This window comes from Drosophila navojoa, chromosome X (assembly GCF_054131105.1).
Source record: "Drosophila navojoa isolate 15081-1374.11 chromosome X, UAZ_NAV_1.0, whole genome shotgun sequence".
In the NCBI taxonomy this organism is placed as follows: Eukaryota; Metazoa; Arthropoda; class Insecta; order Diptera; family Drosophilidae; genus Drosophila; species Drosophila navojoa.
The window spans coordinates 17274991-17298799 of NC_142895.1; the positions used below are offsets into that span (position 1 = coordinate 17274991).

Below are 23809 nucleotides of genomic sequence, written 5' to 3' on the forward strand. Positions count from 1 at the left end.
TGCATCTCATGGGTGTGATTTTAATTTCATACACAAATGAACGCAAATCATAGCGGTGTGCGGGGCCAGCCAGCGACTGGAACACGGGGCGAGTGGATAGAGGCGTGGCGGATAGAGTAGGTGTGGCGCCAATGGCTGTGGCTTCCTGCTGACAACAACAAAAAATTACAAATAATTTCAAAAGCAACGAGAAAATAGCAATAACTCCCACGAAGATTAATAACATACACACACACACACACACACACACACACACACACACACACACACACATACACATAGATGCTCGTAAATATATATGAATACGAAAAAAAAGTAAGGAAAAGCTACACAAAATGCAAAGGAATGAACAATGAGCGTCGAGCAGAAAATGAAATTTATGCATAACAAAAATGAAGCAAAAAAATGTAAAGAAAAGAAAATAAATAAATAAATAAATACCAAAGAAGTGGGCGTACGAATGGGCCCATCAGCAGCGCGCCAAATAAAAGAAGCGATAAAGCAACAACAAAGGCGAATGGGGCGAACTTATTGGACGGCGAATCGCTCGGGGACGCGGCGAGAAAATTGTGGGCGAATTCGAGCACAGCGCGCAGCAGCCGAGGCGAATTAACCTGAAGCATGGATTAACAAATCGGCGAATCAAATTTAAAACTATTAAAGAAGTTTATTTGATTTTGAAATTAACTTGAATCGAATTGAAGTTTCTTTAATGAAATTTCATTGCCTTGAATGGTATTTTCATTTACACTGCAAGGAAATATCACTGAAAGAAATTTCATCATGCTCAGCTGGAGCTGATAAATATACTCTAAGTAAATTATAATATTTTCAACAAATCTTATGAGAAAAATTCAAAGGAATGACTGCTTAAACTTCTTGAAGAGAACAATTATTCATTGCGATGCTCATTTCGATTCTAGTCAATTCAAAAATGAACTAGTTCCACATATGCCAGAGCTAGGTATGATAAGCTGTGAGTCCATGGCATGAAAAGAATCGCCGGGAATATCTAAATACATTTACTCAGCTTATATGGATGGATGGGAGATGCTTCATTGGGTAAATAGTTCACATAGTGCATGGAACTAGTTCTTTTATCGCGCACTTTGTCTAGATCATGGCTTGTTATCTCAATTGCATAAGTGCTCGAGCTGCCTGACGCTCGGCAGCGTATCTCCTCGAAATCCGCTGTGGCATCTACCTATCTAGCTATAGCTCATGGCTCTTATCGCATTTCTTCATGCCAGAGATTTGTCTGTCGTCTGACAAAGCTACACACAGCTCAACATAAATATACACATATACATATGTGTGTATATGTGTACCTATGCATATGAGAGTAACGCACACACTCACACACACACACACACGCACACGTCAAGGATCAATGGCACGTAGCAGCACTAAAGTTATTAAAGCTATAAGATATACAGCCAAGTGGTTGGGTGGTGCGTTGGCCGGGCGGCTGTTACTGCCATCCAATGCCCGCCCAGGCGTGCGTCCATATGCAAAATATACGAGTTTATGAGCATACGAGTGTGCCAGTATCTATTCTGGAGGCTAGAGGCGCGCGGGCCGGGGGGGGCGAGCAGGGGCTGGCTGACGATACATTGACGCACCCTCCACACGACTTTAAACCCATCAAACCATTAACAACAACAGCAACAACAACAACAACAACAACAATGAGAACGAAGGCATATGAGTAAAAATTTGCGTATGAGTCAACAGCTATGACGGCTATCTTTCAACCACCGCTACCGACACCGCCACCCGGTCCAGGACCAGCACCACCCCCACCCCACCAAGTGCTCTGGCCCATGTGGAATTGGCACAGGTATGCATATGCACCCCAACGTCAAATTCTAACTTCCCACACCCCATGCCCGCCTCTGATATGTATCGCAGTCAGCGTCACAGTGTCCCAGCTCCAGCTCCAGCTCCTGCTCCTCCTCCTGCGCACACTCCTGCACCTGCTGAAACGTCCTCGTCTACAGTTATAAAATATATATGAGTTGGGCGCACGACAAACGTTTTGCTTAAGAAAAATCGACATGGCAAACGTGTCGCAAACGTGTCACAAATTTGTCGAAAGCAACAAAAAAAAAAGAGAAAAAGAGAAGAGAGTAGAAATAAAAGCCAGATAAAATAAAAAAAGTAAATAAAATAGCGTTGCCTACTTCTTGGGATTACCTTGCAAGGCCTTGGTAAGCCAAGCCATGTCAAGCTCGCCCAAATGGGCGTTCCGTAGGCTCTTAGCCTTTGTTGTGTGCCTGGCTTACAGTCGAATATTATTCGAATAGCTGGGATATGACAGAGGAGCTGAATATGAATATCTGCTGGGATCGTTAGAAATATATGAAGAGAATATATGCATATAACCGATTCCTTACCTAGATGCTCCATAGAGCCAACTAACGGCAGATATACAGGGAGGCCAACCCCTTGGCAGAGCTTATGTAATAAACATGTATTGAAAATTAAAAAACTGTTGTTGAATATAAATATAAAATGAAATTAATGTGCGACCAGGCTCTGGGTGTTGAATTCAGAGCCCAAGCAAGCTCTTGCCGCTGCTACCACTCCTGCTGCTGCTGCTGTTGCTGTTGCTGGTGCTATCCGCACATTAACGCCCGTAACGTAATTAAACAAAAATAATGGTCTCAATAATCACACAAAACCGTAAAGTGCAGCAGCACACACACACGCAGAGAGAGTGAGAGGGGGGAGGGAGAGGGAGACAATCGAGCAGCTCGATTCAATGCCGAACGAAAACCCACCCGTAACCCAACCAAAGCATTCGAATTGCCTATCCTAGCCTAGCCGTCGGTAACCCTTTGCATTTTTCGGAGTCACTAATTATTTGTTACTATTCTTGTTGTTGTTGTTTTTTCTCGCACTTAACGCCAGTGTGGCAAAAGATGGCACGCCTTTTGCCTCGCCTCCTGCCTCGCCTTTAGCCAACTCCTGCCACCCCAAACTCAGCTGTAAATTTCCACACACACACACACACACTCACACACTCACGCATGCAGATTTATGGCTCTCCAAGTGGGACTGGGTGCTTTTTATGGGGTTTTGTATCAAAAATCAATTAATGACAATAATTTTAAAATTAAAATTAAAACAATTCAGCGCTTGCCGCCGCCAACATGTGTGAAATTTAATGACTCCGAAGATATTTATGGAAATAGACGAGACCGAAGGAGGCGGCGTCTCGTCCTGGCTGCCATTTGCTATGCTCTGGCTGTTGTTGTTGTTGCTGCTGCTGCTGCTGCTGTGTCGCCTTTTGCCATTTCGTTTGCAATTATCGAGTATATTGCCTCGACCTGCTCAGCTGCCCGGCCCGTTCCGCTGCCATATATCTCGTACTATCCGGGGGCCTTTTGCTTCGAGTCAAAGTCGTCGAGGCTGGCTGGGAGGGTTGCCGGGGGTAGAGGGGGGTTTATATTTGAGTGCTCGAGGATGCCTTTTTGTTGTAATTAGATGAACAGCATCAGCAGCAGCAGCAGCAGCAGCAGCAGCAGCAGCAGCAGCAGCAGGAGCAGGAGCAGCGCCAGCGAAAGGGTTTAATTACATTTTGAATAGAAAATTTATGAAACAAGTTTTTCAGTTTCTCTTCTGTTCTCTTCTGTTCGGTTCGGTTCGGTTTGGCTCGACTCTTTTACGGGCCGTGCCATTATGGGCATGTGTGCTCTATCGCCCAACTGTCTCCCTCTCTATATGTGCATGTGTGTATTCCCTCCCCCCTTCCCCCTCCCCCTCTCACTCTCTCTTTTTGTGTATAATGGCAATGGACCGCCATTGACTTTATGTGAATCAGACCACATAAAATATGCGTAGCCCCCCGCCCCTTGAAAAGCCATTCAGCTGAATAATTGACAAGCAGCCAAAACTGTTTTTCACTCTACTTTTCTGCTTTTTTTTCCTTCTGCTTCTTTTTTTTTTGGAACTCTTTTGCTGTTTAACAGAAAAACAAGCGTAGCCAAACATCAAATTCTATTAACAAAAACTGAACTTTTAAATGGAAAACTCTTGGCCAGATAATGTTACCAGCCTCTGCTGCTGCTGCTGCTGTTGGATTTGCCTCCCTTTTTGTAGCTTCTTGTTATGGATGGACATTCAGAAGATCTATTATGAATTAAGTTATATATTATGAATTTATATTTGATACTATTGCTAGCTTGTTTAATTGTTGAGTCGGCAATATCGTTCGTAATATCCCTTTCGAGTTCTCGGCTCGTTTAGCTCGATGATATTGGTTTCAGTCAGGATTCGATCAGCTTTTATTAACGCCACATGGAGACTTAAGTCAAAAATAATTATAGCAGAGAGAAAAAACTAAATATTTTAAATTAAATAAATATTAGTTATTAATAATAAAATAATTTTTTAAGAATAATGTTAATTTTAAATAATTGAATTGCTTTCAACTTCACTCTTTTTTACAACTACAGATATTTTTTGTGTATTTTAAAGGTTGAGACTAAGAGCTGGGCCTTTTCTGTTAAGATATTTATTTATAATTATTGACATAGGTATTTGCGCAACAACATCAAAAATAATATAATATAAAAACAAAAAAATACTCAATAGATTTTTAATTAATTAGATAACTAAACATATGCATGTTTCTTTTGTTAAGTATATGTTGCTTAAATTAAAGAGAGGCTAAACTTTAGCTCCATGTCTAGCTTTACCAAATAGATAAAAATATTTCAAAACTATATACAATTATGAATCAATAAAAAATATCTTTAAATCCACTTTTAAATTTAAAAAATATTTATAATATATATTGTCTATTAATTTATATTTTATAGCTTCTTGGAAACAACAACAACAGAAACAGCCGACTTCAGAGATCCCAATCGCGCCCTTAAGCAGCTGCAGGAACGAAAGAGGTGTGAGACGCAAGCTTTTCATTTGATTTGCAATTTTGTGACGAGGTAAGACACACACACGCACACACACAAGCAAACCATCATCATCACCATCATCATCATCCACTCTCACGCTGTCGGCTTTGGCATTTCAACGCTCGCCTAAAAGTAGGCAACTCGCAATTTACACAGACAACGCGGCGGCAGCTGTCGCAAATTGTCGATTTTGGTTGGCATCGAGGGCCGCAGGCGAGAGGCCAAAAAGTGCACAGCCAGAGCCAGCAGAGGGCAGCGGGCGTTCGTCGTCGTTGTCGGGAATTGTTAATTGATTTATGTTTATATTTGTGCAACATGTGTTGGCTGTGGCGCTGTTGCGCTGTTGCGCTGTGCCGCCGCCTTTCGCGCCACTCGCACGAATTGCAGTCCAACATTTTGGCAGCGGGCAAAACGCTTGCGGTCCCATTTCCTTCCCTGTACGTTGTGGAGGGGTCTCGATACACTAACAGACAACAAAAACAAAAACACTGCGCCACGTTAATTGAACAACATTCGACAGACACACACACGCACACACACACACGCACACACACACACGCACACACACACACACTAACACAGAGGCAGGCACACAATTCAGATTCCAGTCAATTTCAACGTTAGCGGCATATTTGCGTGTAATTATATCAAAATTTAATATAGACACGAGTGAGTGTGTGCATGTGTGTGCCTGTGTGTTTGTGTGTGTTTGTGTATTTGCCATATCAGTGTTGCAAAAAGGCAAACATAAACTTTTGTCTTGCCAATGCCGCAAGCGACAATTTGCAATGCGTTTGCGGCTTCGATGCGACGGAGGGTTGCAGCCAAACGTGTGTGAGAGAGAGAGAGAGAGAGAGAGAGAGAGAGAGAGAGAGAGAAAGAGAGTGGGCGAGAGCACTGAGCTAGCGCTGGCATTGTGGCAACAGATCGCCTTGTGGCATTTCCAATACGCAACATTTGTTTGTTTGCCCAACGTAGCCCAATAAAAATATTTAACTTATTTGCGCTGCACAAACAAAAAGCAAAACGCGCGCCAATTCGCAATTCACAGTTCCCACTTACACATTCGCCTGGAATGCATTGGACGGAATTTAAATGAAATTGTTTTATAATATGTTGCAGGCATTTTATTTAGAATGTTTTCTTATTTCAGTTCTTTGTGTTCATATATAGATTGGAAATCTACTTTAAAGGCCTCAATTAGAGTACAAGTAGTTTATTTATATTCCTTAGATTAAACAAGCTGATTTTGATAAAGTAATATACTCATTAAATAATAGAGAAACGAGGCTATAAAGCCAGCTCTCTATTTGCCTGAAGACCTGCTGGAGATTAATAATCTTGCACGTAGTTCCGTCTATAGCAAGCGATATTAACCATGGGAGAAGTCTCCCAATGATTTCGTAAAAATATAACAGACAGCAGCAGGCGTGGCAGATATCCCATTCAGTCAGCACACATAATCCTAAGCCAGATGATAAGCTGAGGCTTTTTTCGTTTGTCTTCCATGTTTTTAATTAAGTTAAAAAGAGGTTTATTATTCATGGTTCATAATTTACATGTATATGCTGGCTTTCATTCAGTTTCTCTATTGATTTCGAAATAATATTTTTCGTATAACTTCCTGTCCACTCAAATCATTAATAATTTTGCCACTTTCATGAAAGTACAGTAGAATCCGGCTATAACGACTCCGCCTATAGCGTCTATTCGGCTATTGCGACGAAAATTCTGGTCCTAAGACAAACTTTTATGAGTAAACTTATATGCTTATAGCGTCTTTCGGTCCCTTGAGCGACGATATAACCAGTTTCTACTGTAATCCGAAATTAATATAATTGAGTCTATAGCAAAAATTTATTTTATAGCATTCATATCAGGCAAGTTTTAAAACCTAAAATATATACAAATTTGATATATAATTTGAAATGTTATACTATTATGATCAGTAATACACTATAATTGCTTGGGTACTTTTCTCGATTCTCTTCACATGTTTCCAGTTTACTCATATATTTCATATACTAGCTATGTATTTCTCTTAATAATTTAGTCAGCAGCCGTTCATATTAATCCATAGAAAGTTCAGTTCATACGCAAATGAAATGTCAGAGAGAGAGAGAGAGATTCGAACTAGTTCAGTGATCACCCAGCTAGTTCAGTAATCAACTTTAACGGAGTTCATTATCAAAATATCAGTGAATATATAAACAAATAATAATATAAATTTATTTATTTTTTTATTTATTGTTATCAAGAATTAATTCTAAATAACAATTTGTTAAGCCAGAGCGACAAAGGCCTTCAGGCATAATAATATAAATTTTGAGTCTGTTCATGTGAAAAAAGAAAAAAACTTTTGCTGCCTATAAAAAGACACAAATTCATTTGCTCAGTTCCTCTAATGCGTCATATTGTCATCTCATAGATTTCTAGCTAATAACTATTACATTTGCAACTCCAATTGACATCAACTATTCAATCTAGTCATGGGGCCGAGCACAATTAATTTGTAAAGTGGTTTGGCCAAACACGCACGAATCGAGGGAAGCGCCTCAAATGGAAATGGAATCAATGCAGCAGTCAGGGCCAAGGCGAGCAGTCAAAGTCAATTTAGTTGGCAATTAATGCATGTTGCCCGAATACCTGAAGCTCAACTCGAATGCGAGGCAGAGAGCCTGGCTGTGAGTCCTGAATCGCTGTGCTAACTGCTTGCCTGCCGGCCGGAGCATATTCGATCCATGGCCGAAAGTGGCAATCAGCAAGAACAACACCAAAACACACACACATGTGTGTGTGTGAGTGTGTGTGTGTGTGTTGGTATGAGTATGGCCGCCACGCCCTAACGCCATGTCGACACCTATTACCATTCATTGACTTTGGCCATGTCCCTGGGGTGTCATCTATGCAGGTCGCTTTGGTTTGCCGTTGTTGTTGCTGTTGTTGTTGTTATTCCTGTTGCTGTTGCTGTTGTTGTTGTTTTGCTTGTCTGTTGGCCCACACTTTTGATTGCATTTTCACCGAATCCAACGACCGTTTGCTAATGTCCTTCGATAAAGCCGGCAAAATCAACACCAGCCGCTGCCAAATGTGGCTAACGGGGTGGTGCGCGAATTGATGGGTGGCTGGGGCGTGGCGGTGGGGCAATCGGGCGTTTGTTGTGGGCGATATGGGATATGAATATGGCAATGGCAATGGCAATGGCGATGGCAGCACGGCCTCCGTTTTCATTTGGTGTTTGATTGGATTTTCAATTATTCATTATTATTGGTTGCAATTTACCTGGGCCCGCTGCTGCTGTTGACACTGCGGATAAAGCACGGCGGACAGCAGACAGTAGACAGCGGACAGCGGACTCTCTGGCTCCAGCTTCCAGATTCGAAGTCCTGTTAGCCCAAAAGTGACAACGCATTGATTGCGTTCCATCAGCAGGAGTAGCAGCAGCAACAGCAGGAGTAGCAGCAGCAGCAGCAGTCGCAGTCAGTTTTCCGAGTCATCAAATTCCAATTGCATCATTAAACAGAATACTTAATGCCAACCCTTGTAGCTCACCTTATTTTTTCTCGCAGTGTACGTCTAGCTCGGGTCATTTGCATATTGTAGCCTCGTAAGAGCCATTCGAATTGGATTTGTCCAAATGCTTTGAGTAGCCAACAGCAGGAAGCAGGAAGGATAAAGCTCTCATATGCTGTTCTCTCTATATGTATATAGATCTTACTGGGCTGTATAAAGATATGTACAATATATTTAAATTAGTAGCAAATTTTATAATATTTTTTGAATAACTTTTAAAATTTGTTTTAGATTTTTGTTTGACTCTATATGATATTATTTTCTATATTTGCTTTCTTTTATCTTTTGATAATTTAAAAAATATATATACTGCAAGCAAATATATCTAAAACTTTAATCTGAAATCAAGAGAATTCATATTTGGCTTCTCTTTTTTCTTACACAAATTCCTCATGCGAATTCGAAGCCAAGATCATCTAATGCCAAAGCTTTAAATACTTTATTATTTTATTCCATTTAATTATGCTTTGCCTTAGCTTGAGCTTTGTTTTTTATTTATTTATTTATTTGTATTTTTTTTTGGTTTTTGCAATATATTGTATGTCGGTCCGTTCGCCGCCCGCTGGCCAAGCTAAACAATTATCTTCAGCGTCGCCGGTCATCGTCATCGACATCGGTCGGCGAACGAGATCGAGCTATAAAGATAGCCGAGACCAGAAAACAAGCCAGCGAACGGACACCGACAAAGCGCTTTGAGTGTGTTCAGATTTGTTGTCGTATTTTTATTGGCATTCGACTGGACTGGACTGGACTGGAATGGAATGGACTGGACTGGAGCGAGAGGCCAATTTGATTTTATGACCATTTCAGTTCATATGATATCATTTTGCATCGCATTTTTGGTATTCACTTGCTAGACGACCTCTTAACAAATACGAAAATCCCAAGGCGAAAGAGCTGACTGATGGCTGGGTAAATACCCTATAATACGGGTGGATCCCTCATAAGAGGAGCTTAGATAAGAGGCATAGCTATAGATTGGGGTGTTTGTGAATAGAAGTGAGTATAGGGATATTTACAGGGTATACACAGCTCAGTGGAAAGGCATACATGTGCCTCGATCGAAGAGCAATGCACCAATATATATGGGCTTATCATTATCAATCGATATGAAAAGGGAGTACACATACATTTGTATATACCCCATCTGTCGCTCACTTACAGAGTATACGCCCAGCACTTGACTGGCGGCTACTTGTCTTTTATGCTCATCGAGCGCGACAATAAATTAAGTCAAGTGTAGCGTTTAATTGATTTTACTGACCAAAAACGATTCTAATCATAGATTAAATATCGTTAAAACAATACAAGCACAAGCCCAAGCTCAAGCCGAAGCCCCGGCCTAGGCACAAAGAACAACAACAGCAAACAGCAAACAACAAGCAACAACAAACAACAGCAACAACACTAAAGGACCGCTTGACCAATAAAGTCAACAATCAAATCAAACAGCCACACCCACCCGCAAAGCCGCCCTAAAAATGTGCCCGGCGGGAAGAGGCGACGACCGTTGGGCAAACAAATTTGCAGCACAATAAGTTGTCCCTGTTGTTATTGCCGTTGTTGTAATCGGTTGTTTACCAATATGTAATCCTTAGAAGCAACAGCAAGACAACAAGCCCCAGCCACGCCGCCCACGCCCACAGCGTGCCTTGTTGGCTTTGAATTTCAATTGGCTAGCTGAGTGGGAGTGGGCCAGAGGCAGATGTGGAGAGACAACAGAGATTTAGCTAAACAGACTTTGGCTGACTTTAAGCTTAGGTGAATACAATTTAATGCCAGTTGCTATATGATGCTCCCCCCACTCTCTCTCTCTCTCTCTATATATATATATATATATATACATGTGTGTATATCATATAAAAAGCGCTAAGAGGAAAGAAAGCGCCGCGTCGCTCGCTAACGAATCAAATAAATTTGTTGGTCAATTAAAAAACTGCAAAACGCGCACAATTTCCACATGTGTGGCAACAACTGCAGCAACAACAACAACTACAACAACAACAAGTACAACAACAATAACTAACCTTTAACCAACACTGCAATTCGGGCGCCCAGCCCCACCCACTGGCGCCCGCTGATGCTGCTGATTTTTGCTCTAATGGCTGCCAACGCCAAATGAAAAGCGAATCACGAAAAAAAAAAAATGGCAGAAAATTGGGAGGAGGAGAAAAGAATTGCGTTACAAACCAATTTTTTTTCGTCTGCATTCAGTTTTTTATGCACACTCATACAGACACACACAAAAATATACATATATATATATATATACATATATATGTATGTATATATACATATATATTTTTGTTTTACAGCATTTTCACGATTCTCACACGTTGTGACTTTTTTGTGACTAGCTTTTGGCCAATTTTTTTACTCCTCTCGTTCACTTTTCTTTCATTTTTTTTTCTTGCAATTTTTTATGAGTTTTATGCTGGATTTTTTTTCCCCACTGAACTTTGGCCGTAAACTAACTTTGTAGGGTTTGATAGGAGCCCAGGGCTGCTTTGCTGCCAGCTGCGGCTGGGCGGGGCAGGAGGCGGCGGCAGCGACAAGAGGTGGCGTTAGTTATTAGTCGGGTCGGCCAGGGGTGAGTGAGCACGCGAATAGCTCTTAACCCAAACCGAATGCAGTTGGAGTTGCAATTTAAAGGAACCTGACGATTCACCTGTGTGTGTGTGTTTTTTTTTTTTTCGATATTAACAGGCATGGTAGAATATACTTTTAACACTCGAGCTATATAGATACGATTATAGATACATTCATGCAGATACAGGAGATACACACATAGAAATATATTACCATTTCCGATTTTAATTTAAAATATATCTAATATTTTGCATTATTTTATTTAACTATTTATTCGCCTATTTATTCGTCAAAGCCATAGTGATTCCGTAGATGAGTTTTCAGACCTTTGTCATTTAGTGATATATAAGTAAAGGTATAGTAATACTCTTATTTTGTATATCTCTAATACATATCAAGAAGTTATAGACTCTCTGCTTGAGTTGATTTCAAGAACTCTAAGGAATAGACAAAAGAAATTAATAATCTATATTTGCAATGTTAAGTTTGATTTTATATAAATACTTATATATAAAAGATTCTTTTTATGAGATATTGTCTTAAATATTCATATATGTAGGATTTTTTCGGCCTCAATTACATACGAAGCTCAAACATAATTTCAATCGACAGTCCAATCATTCTTTATAGTAGGGTATCTGCTCAGCTAGCACTGCCCTCTCAATCAGTTCTAGTTAGGTTCTGGGGCCATGAATTCGGCATCTACATTCGTTTCGTTCCTCCAGTTATATTTTTGTTACTGGTCATCTGTGGCCCTTCCATTGCCTTGCCCTGCGATTGTTGTCCAAAATTGACACCGTCTGGCTGCCTCCGGGCGAAAACTATATAAAAATGTAGCGCAATTTACGGCTAACGTTGTGCATTTCGGGTGGCAGCAGCAGCCGGAAGTGAAAGCCCTTGTTGACTGCGGCCCACTCCTGCTCTGTGCGAGCTCCTCATCAAGCCAAACGGCTGCCAATTTCATGCTACGCTTTGCATTCTCTCATTCTCGTTCTCTCTCTCTCTCTCTCTCCCTCTCCCTCTCCATGACGCTTCTCTCATCGGCTCTTTTTTGCTTGTCCTCGTTTTTTTTCTATGTGTGTCTGTATGTGTGCGTGTGTGTCTGGCATCCCGTTCTGGCTCCGACAGCAGCGCTGCGGCTACTGCGCCTGCTCGAAATGCCATAGCGTATCGATAGCTGATAGCCAATAGCCAATAACCAATAGGTAACCCACCTCTTTTGACATTTGGGCGTGCCCAGCTCATCTATTCTAGGGGTAGCAACGCCTAAGACTGAGACTCGGCTCCATAGGATTCACGCTTCTGTCCCAGTGAAATGCCCCAATCGGACCGACCCAGCTCACCTGAAGATCCTACTACCGACCAGTATTGCATCCATCACCTAGAGCAGGACCTCTACGAACTGCTTGAGGAGCAGCAGCTATTGCTGAATATCGTGGCACAGCAACAGGAGCGTCTAGAACGTCACTTGGAAATCCAACGCGCACTACTTGAGGCCCCACCAGCAAGGGAAGAAACCCCGGAGTCAGAAATGTTGGAGGCATATGAAACTGTCGTTGAAGTTGAGCAGGAGCCGAAGCCGGAGGCAGAGCCGCCGATGAAGCCGTCGTTGGAGTCGGAGACAGAGTCGAAGCCGGAGGCAGAGTCGGAACCGGAGCCAAAGCCAAAGCCGGAGCCAGAGTCGAAGTTGGAAGAGGAAGAAGAGCCGAAGGTGGAGTCAAAGCTGGAAGTGGAACTTGAGCAGGAGTCGAAGCTAGAAATGGATCCAGAACCGGAGGAGGAGTCGAAGCTAGAAGTGTATCCGGAACCGGAGGAGGAATCGAAGCTAAAAATGGATCCAGAACCGGAGGAGGAGTCCAAGATGAATGTGGAACCGGAGCCAAAGGTACAAACGGATTCGGAGACAGAGTCTGAACTGGATTCAGAGTCGAAGCTTGTGCTACATCCTGAGTCGGAATCGGAGACCGAGTCGGAACTGAAGTCGGACATGGAACCGGAGTCGAAGTTGAAGCCTGAGCCGAATGCGGCTGTTGAGTTCGAGCAGTTGGCCGTTAACGAGTCGAACGAGCAACAGCAGGATGCACAACCTAACGATTCGGACTTGGTGCCCCCATTGCCTCCGCCACGTTGCATCTGCAACGTAGTGCAGCGTTCGACACGCCGCAACAGCCGTAGTTCTGAGGATACCAGGGTTGCTCAGTGCACACCGCCCAAGCGCAATGGGCTCGGCTACGATGCACCCTTTCCCTATCCGAAGCGCATGGCCAAGACCCGCGAGCGTCGCGCCCTCTGTAAGTCGAGCTCAAGTGCAGCCACTGTTGGAGTACATAAAAATGTTTGTTTTGGTTCCACAGTTATTTTCACGCTAGTGGACAATCTCGTGCTGCAGCTGCAGCGCTGCATAAGTCTGGCCGAGACTGGAGCTCCGCCGATGCCCATATGCTCAGCTCCGTCGGATCAACTGACCATTGTCGAGCTGGATAACGAGCCGGAACAGAAGAACGAAATTGGAAACGAAAAAGAGAAGGACTACAAAAAGGAAGACGAAAAGGAAAAGGACGAAAAACAAGACGAAAAGAAGCCTGCACCAGTTGTGAACAAGAACACGGGCGCCGTGCCCAAGCAAAATTACCGTCCCATTGAGAAAGCTGCCAAATCTCCTTACGAGCCAAAGCCCCCCAAGCGTCCGCGCAGTAAGTGAGATCACATAAACTATCGAGAGCATTCAGTTGAGACGGATCGGTTCGGCTCGGCTCGATTGACAATCAACATATACGTACACCTGTCTATAAACATTTTCTTACAGAAAAACCGGTGCGCGAGTCTGAACAAATGGATGTGGAAATCGACTTGGACTGTGAGTTTGGAATGCAATATATTGAAAAGTTTCGTGCGAATCGCATACGCGAAGACGTGTACCTCTACAAGAGCACGCTGGAAAGCACTGTCAAGGAAGGTTAGTAAACCGATGAGCAGATGAATGCGGATAGCCCATGCCGAGTGCGCCTAGTGCGGAAAGTGACTTGGCTAATGTTCTCCCTTCTTGATTTTTCCGTTTCCCCGTTTCCAGATATCGATGCGATGGCCGCCGCTCTGGGCTTGCTGGACGTCGACGGGGAAAACAACGCCCAGCAGGTCAAGCCGCCGATGCGCAGCTGGTATAAAGCTGACCTGGCCCCACCCAAGGCCCAGCTGGAGACACGTGCGTGCTCGCCCGACCAGAAAACCTTCACACTGCTGCCCACTGGACCGACCACTGGGCTGTCCACTGGACTGCCCAGCAACCACTTCATCAATATGATGCCCAGCACCTCGGCTCAGGCTCGTGCGCTATCGATGGCCATGAGCATTCCGGTGCATCAGCCGGAATCCGTGCGCTCCTCCTTGTCGCCATCGCCACTCGATGTGCAAGCTTTTCTGACTCAGCCACTCGATTCCTTCAACCAGTTGGAGAATTTGCCAGGTAGGCATCGATAAATTATTTACAAACTCTTAATTATGCAAACTCCAATTGTAGATCGCATCATTGGGTTTACCATCAATCGAACACCGTTTGGTAATACCTTCGAAATCAAGGGGACTAATGCGACGTTGTCTAAGCTGCCTAACAGTGGCAACGATTTGAATGCAGCGCCTCCCTTTGGTGTCGTGAGCCGCGTGAATCGCGTAGAGGGCATACGTCGTGAGTGGCGCTGCCGTAACGGCTTTTCAGCTATAACTCCCGTATCACATCTCAACTTCGTTTTAGGTCCGATTGCCACAGAGCCGCCATCGCCGCCGCCCAACATATTCCACAATCCCACTCTTTACACTCCAATCAACGAGCCGACTAACGTGTCCACTCACAGCAAAGACGATGAGAACGATGTTGAGCTCACTGCCATCAATTTTTGCGGCCAAGAATATACAGCCTCATCGCCAGGTATGAACGTGAATACATTTAGGCTACATATATGGAATCCATTCAAGATCCAGCTTGCGTTGAGCTAAGAATATGCATATACAGAGATGCAGCTTATATAACCGATTCATATATAATTATATATGTATATGAATTGCTTGATGATAAGAATTTAACTTATGACAATATCATGAAAGTCTAGTTAAAAAGCAGGAGAAGGCGTGGCATATCCCATGTTTTTCCGCCTGTCTGTTCGTCCGTATATACGCAGCAATTTCGTACACCATAAAAACTACTTTCGATAATCCAATTCGAGTACTTAGCATCGATGACAATCAATAGCTCAATTATATATTTTAAGCATTACTGAAAGATCTTTAAGGCAAGAGATTTGCGGGGTAGTTCATGTGCACAGCACATATTGAACTTAGGATACTTCTAAAGGCTATTTCAAATAGTGAACACTTGGGTTTCTCGCAAATAAACCCATATAGATAAAACATGAATCACATTCTGTATAAATCAAGTAGTTTCTATAAAAGCCCAGCGCCCAATTGTAGGGTATCTGCTAATCCGGCACTACCGGCTTGATCTCTCTTATATGATTTTAATACATTTCCTTTCTTCTCTTCTCTTGCAGGCAATCGTTAAAAAAACGAGCGTAAAATAACCGCCTTTATTTTGTCATGCAACTTTATAACTTTGTATCTGGCCACACTGAAGTGGATTATTTAGTTTTATTCAATTAGTTTCATATATGGAACAGAATTAAATTTTGAATGTTAACATGCGTATGTACCTTATCCCATATATAAATGCTTAAATAAATGAAGTAGAGCATCCAATTTCGTTTCGAATCATATTTGCATATAGACGGATTTTCAGATGATATTTCTAGGGAAGAGGGGTCTATCAGTAAACCGAAAATCTCTTTAAATAAACACGAAACAATGGTCGTCATTTGGCATCTTCAGTCTAGTCAAATCAATTTGTATTATATGGCGGGAGGGGGATTTTGGGGACATCGCCAATTCCCTTTGCCTGCTTCACGGAAATACCAAAGTGGCAGATAAACAGAAAAAAAACAACAACAACAACAACAACAGCAAATGATAACATTGAAATGGCAAATGGCAAAACGGGGCATCAAATCAAAAAACAATTACGCGGCAAATGACATTATCAAATGTCAAATGTCATGTTTGAAAAACAGTTGTTGTTGGGGCTGCGCTGGCCCATCCCACAAAAATTACCCCAGAGCCCAGGGAAACCCTCCGCATTGAATGAAACAAGAGAGAGCGAATAAAAAAAAACACAACAACAACAACAACAGGAGACAACAAAATGCAAAGCAGCATCAAATTTGTTCAAGGCAATTTTTCAATTCATTGAAGTGGAATCCATAAGAAATAAAAAAAAACCGCCGAAGAGAACCGAAAAGTCTGAGGTCTCGCAGTCGCAGTCGCAGTCGCCGAGCGATTTTAGTCGCGGCCAAAACGCGCGCCGCTCCACAAGCATTAAGCGCCACTTGACTTATGGCCCGCGCCGCTGCTACAGCTGTTGTTGCTACTGATACACATCCCCACAGGACGAGCAGGACTTGGTCGTGACCCCAGAGTATCCAGACCCCAGTTGTAGCTCCCGCTCCCGCTCCCGCTCCAGCCTGGCAGCCAAACTTAACAAGCTGCCCGTCTGTCTCTATAGTCCATAGTAGTATATCTCAAATCAAAATCTAGATTTTTGATTCTTTTATGCACGCGTATTACTTAGACCCCTCGCACAGCGACCACCATTTGGCTGGGTGGTTGGGTGGTTGGGTGGCAGACGACGGAGGCCGGAGGCCGGGCGGGGCCAGGCCGTTGGTTGTTTGGCTGTTGTTGCTATTGTTTGTTTGGTTTCTTTCGGTCTTTTGAATTGGTTTTCGCTTTAAGCTCCTCGCTTGTAAATAATCCTCGGCAGCTTTTGTATTGCTTTTCATTATTGGTAACCGTATTCTGCTATTACAACGGTAAATATTGTGGCCAGCTTTAAGGCAAACAGCTATGGTTAGCGCCACCAAGGCTCTCTTGGTCTATGGCTTTTTTCCTCTTTTTTTTCTTTTTCTTCCTTATCTCTGGAATTTGTTCTATAGTGCTGCTTATTAGCTAGAAAAATAATATATTGAGTATATGTAAAGAGAGGAAATCAGCGCTATCTTTATTAATATATGTAGCTTGTTTTAGGATGACGACAGAGAGGAGTGGAGAGACGGACACGAAGAAAGGAGTTCTGGAGATGGCTGATATATATTTTTATTAATATCTGATTCCTAGTTCCTTGAGTTTTCAAGTATTTTTTTGTCCTAGCCTGGGTCTGGCTCTATTCTAACAATTTGAGAAAGGCTTTGGACTTACTCTCTTCTATAAATGCCAGCTTAAATGTTTGAAAATATACTCAAACTATATAATAAATACTATATACTTGAAATATTATAATATTAAATATATATTCATCTATGACTTTAACCATTCTTTTACTTCAATGTGCGTTCGCTGGCCAAAACTGAATCTATCGATTAAGCAGCTGCCCAAGTTTGGGTTTTCTTCATTCGCTTGATGAATGTGATAAACTGATCTCTAAGCTGGCTGCCAAAGATGCTGTCATTATTTTTATTACACATTTGTATGCATGCCTGAACTTTGGACAGACACCCACCCACACCGATGGAGAGTCGTGGCTACACCCACTTCTGCATGCCTTCATTTTGGGCTTATTGAACAATAAATGATTATTGTAATTTATTTCAGCCTGGTGGCATTCAGTCATTAGTCCGCTAACCGTATCATTTGCGAACTGAAAACTATTAAGGATGGCCCGCAACAGAGCGCCTGCATGTGTGTGTGCGTGTGTGTGCTGGCTGATGTCCTTTGGTTATGGTAAACTTGACTGCCATTAGTCGTGAACGCACATATGTCACAACCTTCTCCGCACCAAGAAAAACAAACAAAAACCAGACTATAGAGAGAGAGAGAGAGAGAGAGTGTGTGTGTGTGTGAGTGAGAGGAAATGAAAATGAAAAATGATCTCATAGCCAAAGCAAAATTGCATGATGTTGGCCTGGGGCCCGTTTGAAGAGGTGTGGCGGCATTCATCCAATTGCCATAATTTATCTGTCACATGTCGAATGTGTGTCAACGTCAACCCACCGGCCACCTACCTAACCTACGTCCACTCCACTCCACTCCACTCCACTCTACTCGTCCGCCTCCTTCCCTCGGCCCACCCACTGGGCTAGGATCATCTATGGCAAGGCTGTCGGTCAGTTGTCATTAATATTTATTATGTCACATGCATGCAAGTCGAAGGGTCCTGAGCTACCCGGCCATTCGGTTATCCGGCTACCGTACGCCGTACGCCGTGCGCCGGCTCCTGGTTCCAGCTCCAAACTCCGATTCCGATGCCGATTACGTGCCGGGGCATTTGCTGTTTTGGTATTTTAATATGCTACATGCATATGAGAGTAGCCGGAGCTAAGCGTATTACAATCTCTAGGTTTTTGCCAGCCTCACTGGGCCCCAGCATATGCGAGCTCTACTTTAACCACATCGAGTCGGCAATTAAGCAGAATTTTGTTTATATTCAAAGTCAGCTGAAAAGAGATTGATTTGAATTTCATTTATACATCAAATGTGCTCAAAGCCTTGCCGAACTGTCAGGGATAAGCTTTTTATTCGATTTCAATTATGGATTGAATTTTAAGTATTTTTAAGCGGATTCTCTTTTTTATTCGTATTGTTTCTCTTCTTCTTCTCTTTCATTACTGCAAAGCTTTTTTTGTGGACTTTCGATGGTTGTGAAAAATATCGATAGTATCGAATAATAATGGTTCTCAAATAGCTATCATCACTACCTATGGCTCTCCACCTCAAACTGTTCCTGACCTGCTTGCTATATGCCACTATAAAATAAAAATATTCAATTTGTAATCTCAAATTCATCCAAATTCCACTCTCAGCCGACTCGATTTCTTCTGTTTATAAATATCATTCATTTGATATACCAATATTATTTATTTACATAAAATTTCGTATTTGTTTTTTCCGTCTTTACCATCCACAAAAATTGATTGTAGTCATTGCTGTTTTGGGGGCGTGGCATATACATACATGCATATGCACGCATTGCCGCTTTGATCACTAACTAAGTCTAAGTACCTGGGCGCCAGCCACGCCCCTCCGAAGGCTAGCCGAGACTGGCCCCTGATGACCCCAGACACGCCGCACAATGGGCTCATTAGGCGTTTAATGGAATACGTAATGCCGGGCCAGTTGATAAAGTGTCCAGTGGGTGGCTGAGCGCTACGATGGGCCCCTCGACGGTGGTTGATATGCCCGAGCGCGACCAAAACTAACAAACTAATCCAATATTTTTATTACGAAATGCCATTAAGGGTCATTGAATATTGTGGCATAATAAATAAATGGCCAGGCTGGCTGCACACACACACACACATGTGTGTGAGAGAGCGAGAGGGCGTAGCTGAGAGATGATTTCGTTGCTTGCGCCTGGGCTATAATCCCAGCTATCAACGGCATCATTATTCAAAGACGGATTTACGCGGCGATACACCAAAAATGTTTCTATATAGATGTGTGTATGTGTGTGTGTGTGTGTGTGCGTGAGTGGACAACTGACACATATACATCAAAGCGCCTTAACTACCCGAACCATTCCGAATGTCTACTGCTTGCTTTTCGCTCTATTCATAAAGAGTCTGTGAATGGAGCGCAACAACAGCTCAATTGAAATAAATATGTATATAAAGACGTAGGCAGGTCTACATATATCTATATACATATATATATATATATATATATATATATATATATATATATATATATATATATATATATATATATATATATATATATATATATATATATATATATATATATATATTCATAAATATTTTATACTTAATTACCTTAGTTAATCCAGAGCAAATTTTGAATGAAATCTGCAAATCGCTTAGGTGAAATAAATTCTCACTAAAAAAAACTCTCAAGAGAAGAGAGAAAAGTAGCAAAATTTTATACAAGTTTTACTTGTATTACTTTATTAATAGTCAATAATTTTCCGCTCTTAGTTCTCTAGATGGTTCCGCCTTCAGCCTTTGTTAATTTCCTTAAGGAGTGCGCCTTTTACTCTTATTGTTTATGGCACAAGAAATGGCTCTTATTGTGATCAGAATTCACCTGTCAAAATTTCCTATAAATTTCCCAAACATTTCAGCGCTAAGCACACAGCAGGGCGTCCAGCTGGGAGTTCATCTTTTTGCTTTAGCGCCGCCCTTTAGTCGCTGATTAAGTTTGCTAGTTCCGACAAGTCATTTTGCAGCGACAGGTGAGTCGAGTCGAGTCAGCCGTGGAGCTGTTCCGGTCGTGGACTACAACGTGCGCTTAATTAGTCCGTTTTGTTTAAAACGATTCTGATGGCGATGTGAGAGGCGGATGCTCGTATGCCATCGTCGCTTCGCCATTGCGACTCCGATTGTGATTTTTTTGTATTTTTTTAATGCTCAGCTTCCTGCAGGACTCGGCCTTGTTTGCCGGCAATTCAATTTGCTGGCCGTGCACGTTATGTTGTTGTTTTTTCTTTGCCTCCCCCCCAGCTGCTGGTCAGCTGTGTTAGTGTGTGTGTGTGTTTGCGTATGTTAATCGAAATGTTTGGCGACTGCCTGTTAAGAGAGAGTGGGCGTGGCATCACAGCCTTGTCGTTGTGTTTTATATTTCACTCTTTTTTTTTCCAGCTCCTGCTCCTGCTCCAGCTCCTGCTCTTGCGCCCCATGCACATGTAACGCGGCTTTGTTAAACATTAAATGGAGGTTAATACCTGGCAGCACGTTCACTGCAGCCGCCTACGATTGTGGGCGGGGAGGGCGAGTTCGGCCATGGATCCCATGGCGAATGCGTATCAAGGGAAGGGGGAGAGGGGAGTGCTCATGTTTGGTCTGGCAGATTGTTTGCCCGTCTGCATGCAGACGGACACATATGCAAACGCATGCCACGTTTTTCGGCTGCTGGACGAGCGGAGGGGCGTGGGGGGCGTGGGGGCGGCTAATGTTATTGCCACCACATTTGATTGTTTGGCCGCCGCGTCGCATCGATGTCCGTGGGCCACAAAGGTCCGGCAGGACTCGCGGCCCGATTGTTGTTGCAAATAGCCGAGTGATTTTACGGTTAATTGATTTTAAAGCGATTTCGTTTAAATGTTATCTGGCTTGTTACTCTTGTCCACATTTGTGCGACTGTGCGACGGGGTGGACTGGCTCTTAATAGTCCTGCTAACAGAGAATGTGGAAAGAAAGCTCTACCGATACCAAATGAAACTATTATTATATCAACAAAATTTATGTACATTTTTATTGGTTCTATGTACAAAAGATTAGGTCTACTTCCAAATAACACACTTGTGTGTGTGTGTATTTACAAGTGTTTAAGTGTGTATTTACAAGTGTGTATGTGTATGTGTAAGTGTGTATTTACAAGTGTGTATGTGTGTATAAATGTGTATTTACAAGTGTGTATGCGTGTATAAATGTGTATTTACAAGTGTGTATGTGTAAGTGTGTGTTCACATATATATATATACATACAAATATACATATGTATATTCGTATATACATATATAAGCAATCATTAGTCGACTATCTTCGTTGGGTTCATTACTATGACTGGCTTGGCGGTTGACCTCCCAAATATGGCTTCACGAAATCGAGCAGTCCAGCCGGAAGTTCTTCAAGGACAAGCGGTTCCACCGGCGATAGTGGCACCGCATTTTCCTTATCCTCTGGCGAGGCCGTGCCCTTTACTTCGCTCTAAGACTGGCTTGGCGGTTGACCTCCCAAATATGGCTTCACGAAGTCGAGCAGTCCAGCCGGAAGTTCTTCAAGGACAAGCGGTTCCTCCGGCGATAGTGGCATCGCATTTTCCTTATCCTCTGGCGAGGCCGTGCCCTTTACTGCGCTCAAAGCATAGAACAGCATATGCGCGGTGTCCCTGGTCCTTAGCTGACGAATTTCCGGGCACTTCATGAAAGAGACCACGTCGTCGCTGAACCTGACCCATCGAAGCTCCGCATCCCGCGCCAGTGCATAGTAATGACCCGAGTTTATCGTGCCACCGTCGTGTATTACAATAGCATAAAGGCGATAAACCAAGATAGTGACTTCATGCATTGTGCTATTGTATTGTGTCAGTGTAATCTGCAAAAAAAAAAGACAGGTGGGAAGGGAGTTAGTTAGATTATTGAATATGACATATTTTTAAAGAGATTTCTTGGACTGAGGGGCTTCTGCCAGGCTATTATTATCTCTGATTTCTATTTTCTTTTTTCTAATTTTGTACATATGATTCTATCATTCCTGCTGCTATCTACTACTACTATACATTCATATTCACATTTCTCTTCGCATCTGTGCCCCTATCCCCACTTTCCCGTCTGCACTTGCATTCTTCCTCTCCTTCATTTCTTGCCCCCTTCTACTTCAACTGCACATTGCTATTTACTTTTTCGTCCCCGGAATCTCCACCCTCCGCTCAGCTATTTTCCAACTTCTCTCAACCATCTCTCTATCGCTATCTGGAGAGGGATCTCCAATTTATCAATAGAGTGAAAGACATATATACGATATTTCTTGTTGGGCATTCAACTCACCGTGTTATTTGGGTAGACCTTGTTCATAAGCTTAGTATGTTGATGGGTTGCCTTGTCGTAGCCGAAGCGCTTGAGAGTGATAATGAGGTTGCGTGGCCCCTGTGTGATCACCGTCTGATGCTCACCCATGCAATAGGTGGCACACGATGGGCACGCATATTTATCATCGCCATCGAGAATGTCGGACGCGCTGTTGTACTCGATCAGACTCTGCACAGTGAAAGATTCCTTACGATTTCCACCGCAGTCAGGAAAGGCGAGCTGCAGCTCGCGGAACCTATTCTGAATGCGGCTCTCATGCGAGCAAACAAGGCATTTATAAATATTTGTCAGCTGTCCAGAGAATGACTTGTCTGCGATGGTAAAGTTATGAACTTGATCGTCCAATGCAGGCACAAATCCCTCGGTTCTCTCGCCGTCGTTCAACGAATTGAGCAAGTGAGCCAAATACTCCGAACAGTCCTGTTGCTCGCCAGCTGGGAACATCGGATTGTTCCTGAAGAGCAGCACCGATGAGGGCATAACGTTGTTGTAATGCGAATAATGCATCATTGCAATCAAGCGTTGCAAGTGGACAACAATTGGAGCCGGACACTCGGAGAGCAATAGGTTACGGCAAAAGCTGTGATTCAGGACGGAATTTGGGTGAAGGCTGAAGCGAAAGCAAAGACGGTGCAAAGTGCAGGACTTACTCGGGCGTCATCGACAATGCTTGTAGGGCGCTATTTATGTAGCAAGTATTTCCCAAGTTCATAAGCCCGGGGCGATGATTAACATGAACTGCACGAGCTACGTCCTCGGCAGCGATCTTTCCAGACTTCGAGTCAGACATGTTTAGATTGATGATACTGAGTGCATGCATATAAAAGTTAATTGATTCAGTTCAATCAAATATGCAATACTTACCCTCAAAGAGCAGGTCTCTTGGCTTGATATGAATTAATATGAAACGTCCGCTAAAGGCAATGAGCTCACGTTTAAAGACGCTTCAAAAGTGGTACTCTTGGCGCGTGCAAAGATACTCGAAAGTAACGAAATGAACTGAAGAGAGCTTTTAGCTAAACTCCGTTGACGTTAACTGAGATTGAAGTTGAACTGACAAAAGAGAAAAACATACATGATTGTGAAT

At 42.8% G+C, this 23809-nt stretch overlaps 2 protein-coding genes across 3 annotated transcripts in view; one reads left to right on the forward strand and one right to left on the reverse strand.

Moving 5' to 3' along the window:
* LOC149090658 (uncharacterized) overlaps positions 1–15830 on the forward strand; it is a 50227-nt gene extending 34397 nt beyond the window's left edge. The window contains exons 2-9 of one of the 2 annotated variants that reach the window (XM_089264517.1): positions 4827–4952; positions 12325–13375; positions 13439–13777; positions 13891–14040; positions 14155–14547; positions 14602–14766; positions 14833–15006; positions 15626–15830. In XM_089264517.1, coding sequence (XP_089120643.1) covers positions 12400–13375; positions 13439–13777; positions 13891–14040; positions 14155–14547; positions 14602–14766; positions 14833–15006; positions 15626–15636 — 2208 coding nt within the window. In that variant the 5' untranslated portion in view covers positions 4827–4952; positions 12325–12399 and the 3' untranslated portion in view covers positions 15637–15830. Of the gene's footprint in view, positions 1–4826; positions 4953–12324; positions 13376–13438; positions 13778–13890; positions 14041–14154; positions 14548–14601; positions 15007–15625 lie in introns of both variants that reach the window. The other variant, XM_089264516.1, reaches the window with a different exon arrangement.
* A 5621-nt stretch (positions 15831–21451) lies between these two features.
* On the reverse strand, positions 21452–23512 carry LOC115564410 (uncharacterized). Its single transcript, XM_030388692.2, has 3 exons — positions 23373–23512; positions 22681–23302; positions 21452–22228 (listed from the first exon to the last, which is right to left on the reverse strand). The coding sequence occupies exons 1-3, from the start codon at positions 23510–23512 to the stop codon at positions 21842–21844; spliced, it is 1149 nt and encodes a 382-aa protein (XP_030244552.1). The 3' UTR covers positions 21452–21841.
* Positions 23513–23809: the final 297 nt, after the last annotated feature.

Coding starts and splice junctions, on each gene's coding strand:
- LOC115564410 (XM_030388692.2), bottom strand. CDS start 23,512: ATGTCTGACTCGAAGTCTGGAAAGATCGCTGCCGAGGACGTAGCTCGT. Junction 23,303..23,372: donor GCATTGTCGATGACGCCCGA/GTAAGTCCTGCA, acceptor CCTGAATCACAG/CTTTTGCCGTAACCTATTGC. Junction 22,229..22,680: donor AGGTCTACCCAAATAACACG/GTGAGTTGAATG, acceptor TTTTTTTTGCAG/ATTACACTGACACAATACAA.